Source organism: Chaetura pelagica, unplaced genomic scaffold (assembly GCF_000747805.2).
Source record: "Chaetura pelagica isolate M959 unplaced genomic scaffold, ChaPel_1.0 scaffold364, whole genome shotgun sequence".
In the NCBI taxonomy this organism is placed as follows: Eukaryota; Metazoa; Chordata; class Aves; order Apodiformes; family Apodidae; genus Chaetura; species Chaetura pelagica.
The window spans coordinates 410,133-417,844 of NW_009953089.1; the positions used below are offsets into that span (position 1 = coordinate 410,133).

Sequence of the window (7,712 nt, forward strand, 5' to 3'; positions counted from 1 at the left end):
GTGCCTCAGGACTTCTAACTGTTAGGTGTGTTTCTGCTCCTTCTTCAAGTAACTGTCTATGGCCCCAGTGCAGTTTTGTCCAGGTGCAGTGTGTGGCCTCTGGCCTTCCCCAAATGCAGTGCACGTGGTCCCTGCTGGCAGCCCTGGGCCTGTCCTGAGCCCATCTATGTGTGTATCTTCACAGGTGCAGTTGTTCAGCTGATTCCGATTTTCTTTCTCTGCATCTGTGCTGTCAAAATGGTTGCGGGTGAGCAGCTCTGCTCTGGGAGAAGCCCTGCTGAAGTCACTGGGACTGCCTGTTGCAGGGGTGTTGGTAAATAGCCTTGGAATACTCTGAGTCATAACAGATGAAATAAGAGGGAGCGTTTTATAAAGGCAGGTATCCCATTTGGTGTGTGAAGTATAAAATGATTACTTGAGTGCTTTTCTTCAAAGGTACTTGCTTCTCATCTTAGTTTTGGATGTGCTTGGTGCTGGGCTATGGCAGCAGCTGTGAGGCTCATGTTAATGCTGTGTATCTTCTCCCTGCTCACAGGAGCAGCTTAACAAAAGCAGGACTGTGGGTTGACACAGTCAGTGCACTTCTGCTCTTGCCAAAAAATGACATCCTGTTTGGCCTAAATGGTGTCAGCACTTTGCCTGGCAGAATTTCATCTGAATGGAATATTTCTTCTGGTGATTAAAGGCAGGATATGGCTGGGGGTCACCTGTCATCTGCTGTCTGGACCCGAGTAGCCACATTAGTGAGACTGTCCCTGCGTGCCCTATGTTGCTGTGTGGCACAGGGACCAGAGCTGGCTTGAGGCTGCCCATCCTGGGGTATGGATGGAGTGGGTATCTGCCCAACCCACTGAGCCATCACTATTTCATTCAGGAGGAATTTGAAGCATTGCTGAAAAGATGCATGTCATGAAGGGCCTATGTCCCCACCTTGGTTGTGGTTTTGCTAGTCCTTACCTCAGGTTGGTACCTGAACAGACCTATTTTTGCCTGGGCAGTTGTGTATAAATCCAGAGCTCTCAGGTTGATGAGGGAAGCAGTGAGTAGTTGTGATCACACAGACATTTGAAGATGGCCTCCTGGTACCATCCCTGTGTTGTGCATCTTGCTCCAGCACTGGCATTGCTGGGGAGGTTTGTGTGTGCCCAGTGGTGCTGGGTCCTTTCACAAAGGTCAGTGAGACATTTCAGTGCACTTACATGTTGAGGGCTGGGCTTGTTTCAGCTAATCGCTCTCCTCAATTATTCACTCTGGTGTTGCGTAGCAGGGCTGTGATCAAAGATTAGCTCCTGCCCTTGTACAGACAGGCAGTGTCATCTGCTTCTTTCACTGATTAAAGGAACTCTTGGTTCATCCATAGTGTGGGCTTAGGTGCTGACCAAATAACACAGTATCTCTCCACCATCAGTTTAAATAACTCTGATGGACATCTGTCTGTGTTTGAAATATGCTGAATGCATAATTCCAGTTGATTTTGTTAATTGCAGATCTCTTCTGTCATGATTGCCAATGAAGTTTCTGTCTGGCTGCACCATTTCACTTTAAAGTGAATGCTCTCCTTGAACATCTGAAACCTGTACCAGTTTCTCTTGTGATTTTAATGCATCTGATGTTATACTGGTGTTGTACTTGACCAGAATAACACCTGTAAATGCTGGAATTTAAAAGGTCTGGGCTGTTGGTAAAAGGTGATGAGCTGTAGTTGAATGAGAATTCCAAATAGAGAAAACCTGGATGAATTCACTTCTTGATTTGTGGGCGGGTAAAAAGAATAATTATAGAGGTTGGCAAAAGAGCTGGCACACCAGGTTTATCTGCTGTCGGGGGGTGTGTGCTTTAATGTACTTTCTTGAGGCATGCTCTGTCTTTAATTTGTAAAAATAGGATCCTGGTATGACTAGTTCTGTATCTTAGTATTCCTGAATCTTCTGTTGTCTGATCTCATGATTTTCGTATCCTGATTTTGTTTTTTCTACTCTTTAATACATCTGAGATGCAGCTGAGGCTGTTCTCATGCTGCAGGCCCCTGAAGGCCTGATCTGCTGGCTGCTGTCATGCCCAGGCTGTGGGTTTGGGCAGGGTAGCAGAGCCCAGAGAGGTGGGATGTGCTCCCCTGTGCTGGGGTGAACGAGACGGGCCTCGTTTACTAGGAATGAAAAGGGCAAGTAATCTTTTTGGTTGGGGATTAAGTGTGAACCTTCAGTTGTTTTGGAATGTAGGGCTCTGACCTGGTTAAATCATTGTGTTGCTTTTAGCTGGGTGACTGTGTATTGAAGTTTGCTGCTAAAGAGGATGGGAGCAGAAGTCTTGGTAGCTGTGTGGTCTTGACGATGTAAAAATAAACAAACTGAGAAGCTGTACCCTAGTTAAAACAGCCTGACCTAAATTTCTAGCCATTTTAGCAGCGAGGCAGGCTCTGGATAGGAATAGGGCTTAACTGATGATTGGCTTCCCTGTCCATGCATTGCTTGACATGGTTGATGGGCCATCTTTGGAAAATCTCCACTGGTGTCTGGGGTCATTGCTTCCTCCCTCAAATTGCAAAACCAGGCTCTGGATTCCCCTTGCTGCTCTCATGTGGAGGGAGTCCCCTTGTTATGCAAGTCAGCAGTTCAGCATCTTCTGGGAAGTTAGGGCATGAACCACTTCTCAAATTGCTTTTGTTGGAGCGTTACTGAAAGCATGTTTCATGTCCTCTGGCTTGTCCCTAAAGATATTTCTTTCAAGAGTGTGTGTATATCTGTGAAGTCCACTTGTACTCTTTGGCTGTAGATTAATGTTCTTGCTATCACTTGAAGTTCTGCACTACTGAATTATTAATTCTGCAGTGAAATGATTGTTTTTCTTTTTACTGTTCATTGACTTGCATGCTTGATTTATCCTTCTGTGCAGCTCCAAACTGGAGCCTGGGAATTTTGACTAATATTAATGGATCACATACATGACCTCTATGGTGGCTAAATTTCTTTTTAATTGGGAAAAGGACATCTGCCTTTCAAAGTACTTGCACTTTCCTGGGTGAAAGGTAGGCTGTTCAGGAATGTACTTTATCCTCAGGGGCACATTGTTATTTAACACAACTGGGGTTGTTAGACAGCTGGTGGGGTGATTACCCATGTGCTCTGGAGGCAGTCCGGTGGGTGGTGTGAAGGGAGAAGGAGGGAAAAGCTCATCTGCAGGTTCAACTACTAACGTGGCTTTGTAGCTGAGTGCTCTGGGGGCAGAGCCTGCTCTTGCTTAGAGAGCATTCCCCTGGCTTGTTCCTGTAGGTACTGATGGTCTGTTCTGTTCTTTTGTGGTTTTGCTTGTGCCTTTTCCTGCAGGAAGATAAGAAGAGGTGAATCGCGTATCCTTTCAGCAGCCTTCTATTAAACTTGGAAATACTGCAGTTCAAGCAGCTGAACAGATGGATAATGGAGACTGGGGATATATGGTAAGTGAGCCTTTGGAAATGTGCTGTGTGGTGTGACTAGACTTTCAGGGTCCTGTGGTAAGAATCCTTCCAGATCTGTCTTGTGTAGATCCACAGCTTCAGTCATGTGAGAAGAAAAGCTGTGTGTCATGACAGGTTACTTACATTGTCTGGAGTGTTTCTCCTCACAGGTTGTGTGTGGGGAGAGCTCAGGTTTGTCTTTCCTGGGTACAATCAGAGAGTACCTGACTGAAGCCTTAAGCTCACTGCTGCCCTTTCCCTGACACACAGAGGCCAAAGAAAATTTGTTCTTCCTGCATAAGATTTGAAAGACTTTGTAATTTTATTTATTACAAAAAATATTTTCCCTTGTAAACCCTGTTTCAAACTAGACAAATACGTCTTATTTTTCTCCTCTTTCTCTAAACATTCTGCTTGCCATTCATGTGTCTCTCCTCTCTGGCCTCAGTCCTGGTTGTTAGGGTTGGTGGCCAGATGGGATTTATGTTCCTTTCTCTCTTGTTTCCTCATGTGCTGTCTAGAAGCTGATTCAGACTTGTTTGTGCTCTGGCTCCTCCTGTTCTAATTTGCTAATAAATATTTCTTTTTAGAAGTAAAAGCTGAAATTTCTTTTGTGTTTCTTTGTTTTAATGATGCCTCTTAACTAGTGTGTGGATTATTTTGGTTGTGAGCTCTTGGTCCTGTGTCTAAATTTGCACTGTCATCCTCTTGAGGGAGAGAGAGGCTTAAGACTTGTTCAGCTCTTTTTTTTTTTTCCCTTTTTTTTTTTTTTTTTTTTTTTGAATGAAAAACAGTATGGGAAAGTAAGGGTACCAGGAATGGAGATAACAGATGCTACAGAACTGCACGTGTGGTGTCTGTATTGTCTTGCACGTGCGGTCTACTTCAATCTTTTTGTTGTTCTAGAATGAGAAACAGATTGTGAAAGTAAGGAGCTCTGATGGGCTTCATTCAGACTAACTTGTTCTTCAGGAAATCTCCCTGTTCTCATTTCCCCATCTGTAGAACAGGGAAAAACTTGCTGCCCAAATGCAAAACTTCTGTGACAGTAGCTCAGTTGTTAAGATTTCTAAAGCATTCTGGAAACATGCATCCTGCATGCCAAGTGTCCTCCTGTCTGGTTGCCTGTTGGGTCCTGTTGCTAGGTGGCTTGGATGTGCTCGAGTTGAAACACCCCTTCAGGGCTTTGCATGGGAGAAGCAGGATTCTCTCTAGAGCCTGCAGTTTCCAGACAGTACTTGCCATGTGTGTCAGGGAGGTGATTGCACCTACTTGTGGTGGCTTGATAAACTCTGCCATTTCTCTCTTTCTAGATGACTGATCCAGTCACGCTAAATGTGGGTGGACACATGTACACGACATCCCTCACAACTCTAACGAGATATCCCGACTCAATGCTTGGGGCCATGTTCAGGGGAGACTTCCCCACTGCCAGGGACTCTCAGGGCAATTACTTTATTGACAGAGATGGACCACTTTTCCGTTATGTTCTTAACTTTTTAAGGACCTCAGAACTCACTTTGCCACTGGACTTCAAGGAGTTTGACCTCCTTCGGAAGGAAGCCGACTTCTATCAGATCGAGCCGCTCATTCAGTGTCTTAATGACCCCAAGCCGCTGTATCCCGTGGATACCTTTGAGGAGGTGGTGGAGCTGTCCAGCACCCGCAAGCTTTCCAAGTACTCCAACCCCGTGGCTGTCATCATCACACAGCTCACTATCACCACAAAAGTCCATTCCTTACTGGAAGGCATTTCAAACCACTTCACCAAGTGGAATAAGCATATGATGGACACCAGGGACTGCCAGGTTTCCTTCACTTTTGGGCCATGTGATTACCACCAGGAAGTGTCTCTCCGGGTCCATCTGATGGAGTACATCACCAAGCAGGGCTTCACGATCAGGAACACCAGAGTTCATCATATGAGTGAGCGTGCCAATGAAAACACAGTGGAGCATAATTGGACTTTCTGTAGACTGGCACGGAAAACAGATGACTGATTCTGACTCCACAGGAGCCACTTCAGTGATTAGCAACTTAATTGGACAGTAAACCCAAGAGAGTCTGGATTTTGACTAAAGCAACAACGTGGGCTTTTTTTATTTTATACGACTATTTATTGTTTATCAGTAAGGACTGGAGGAGTTTAATTCTCTAGCAGCTCTGTCCTTTTGTCCTGTTTAGAAAAAACAAACATGCATGTGCCTGTTCAGTCAAGACACCTTTTTGTTTGAAAGAAGGAGTCCGAAGAAGTTAGTACAATAGGGTATTTTGTGTCATTAACACAATTCTCTGATGCAACTTAAAGTGCTAAAATTACCTCTGTTAAAATGGTTTCTAATCCATCTAATGCTTCAATACTGAGAGCAAGAAACAAACAGAATTTAAGATGCAGTTGGGGAAAAAGCTGCTATCATGTAGACTAATTTAGTTTCTAAATCAATAAACAGTATTGTAATATTCTAGGAAAACAAATCCCACCCTTTAAAAGTACTTGATAAGTACAGTTTCTTACAGTTATGACAACTGTTTCTTTCTATGCATATAAATCAAGCAACCAAATATCTGTAGCCATGGAAATATGATTAGAAATATTATATTGGATTCTAAATTCAAAATGTCCCTGTGGTAGAATTCATATTTTTAATGCCTGGTGCAATATTATTCCCAAGTGTAATGCCTGCCAGCAAGAAGCTAATAAAAATGTGAAATACAGAATACTATTTCTTTTTTTTTTTCTCTTTTGTTTTCTAGAACTTTGATACTTCAAAGCCAACCAAACAAAAAATTCCACCCAAACCCTGTATTTCTATTCTGCAGAGTAGTTCAGATGTTCCATGCTCCTCCACTACTGATGTACTCTTTCTTTTTGTCTTAATCAGTTGAATCAACTGTCCTTGTTACAGCAAACACGTCTTGAAAACTGCATGATACCTGATGACAGGATGACAAGTATTTGTACTGACTCCAGGGACAGGGATGGAGGGAACATGGAGCCTAAACACCTGTAGCCACTAAGTAGTGTTGTCTGGTTTGTCAGCAGTTTATCTAGTGACTTGTATATATATTTAACTGTAAAGTGCTGTTTCTCATGATGTTCCAGTCAAGGCACTCAAGTTCTGTGGTTTATCTTGGGCACTTTGTCATAGTTATGAGTAGAATTTCTTGTTATTCTCTAACTGGAGTGCTGTTGGGAGTAAGAGAGCTGCTGCTGAATGGATCCGGTTCTCCCCTGGCATTTCTGTCACAAGTGTTCCTTACCCCAGCTGCTTTGCTCTCTGGGCTGTGTGGACCACAGCTCTTTAGGGAGGTAAGAGGGGCTCTGGATTTTGGTGGTAGCTGCTGGTTCTTGAAGGTGGCAGCTTTCTATCCCATCTCACCCTTTCTCAGGGGTGTATTTGTCATATTTTGTCTCCCCCTCTTCACACATTGTAGGGGCCTTGGCTTTTGTAATATGAGGCAGGAAGAACTTTACTCTTCCCATAAGGGGGAAAGAAAAGCTGAACTGACGAAGCTCAGGAAAAGTGTTTTGTTTCCTTCCTGCAACATGTGGTAAGAAATATCTGTGTTAACTGGCACTGAATTATAATCACAAGATGTTCTTTGCAACACTTCATTTACTGGCAAATTAATGACTGGCCTGGATCAGTCTGCCCTTTCCATAATTATGAAATATAATAATTAGAGAAGCAGTATTCCAAATAATACACTTTATTGGAGCCTGAGATTTATAGAAAGACAATATGAGCAGCTCTATTAATGGGAAAGTAAATTCTACAGACCAGAGCTGATATCAGCTTAGTCTGAATCTTCATCAGCCAGGAACACTCCACTGCTGGGCAAGTTAAGAGCTATTTTAATTGTCCAAACAGATGTACCTTCTACTGTACTTCTTAATCTAAGAGAGCAAGCTATCCCTGGAAACCGAGGACCTTAATTTTACATTCCTTTGGATTTTTACTCAAGTTGCATGTTTTTTGTGTTTTGTGTATGTTGTTTTTTTTTAAGGCACTGCATAGTTTTAACACCCTGAGGGGAGCTTGTAATGAGGGGTTTTTGTCCTTAATTGTCATATAGTGGATTTAAAAAAAGAATAAAGGCAAATGGCATAAGTTTGATGCTCCCAGAACACTTCAGGTTAGAAAATGGCAAACCCCAGGCCAGTTCTCACTAGGTTGCCTTATAACAGTGGGTACCACTCAGCTTGTTTGGCTTCTGTCTGGTTAAATGCAAATGGCTGGCTAAGAATCTTGTTTTGTACTTGTTGCAAGTGGTTATT

At 43.2% G+C, this 7,712-nt stretch overlaps 1 protein-coding gene across 1 annotated transcript; it reads left to right on the top strand.

Annotated features, from left to right (window-relative positions):
* Positions 1–3,323: 3,323 nt before the first annotated feature.
* Positions 3,324–6,057, top strand: KCTD6 (potassium channel tetramerization domain containing 6). Its single transcript, XM_009997004.1, has 2 exons — positions 3,324–3,433; positions 4,747–6,057. The coding sequence occupies exons 1-2, from the start codon at positions 3,407–3,409 to the stop codon at positions 5,431–5,433; spliced, it is 714 nt and encodes a 237-aa protein (XP_009995306.1). The 5' UTR covers positions 3,324–3,406; the 3' UTR covers positions 5,434–6,057.
* The last annotated feature ends 1,655 nt before the right edge of the window (positions 6,058–7,712 follow it).

Bases quoted from the DNA above. Each gene is read 5' to 3' on its own strand.
- KCTD6 (XM_009997004.1), top strand. From the start codon at position 3,407: ATGGATAATGGAGACTGGGGATATATG. The intron at 3,434-4,746 runs GTAAGTGAGCCT...CTCTCTTTCTAG, and splicing joins ATGGAGACTGGGGATATATG to ATGACTGATCCAGTCACGCT.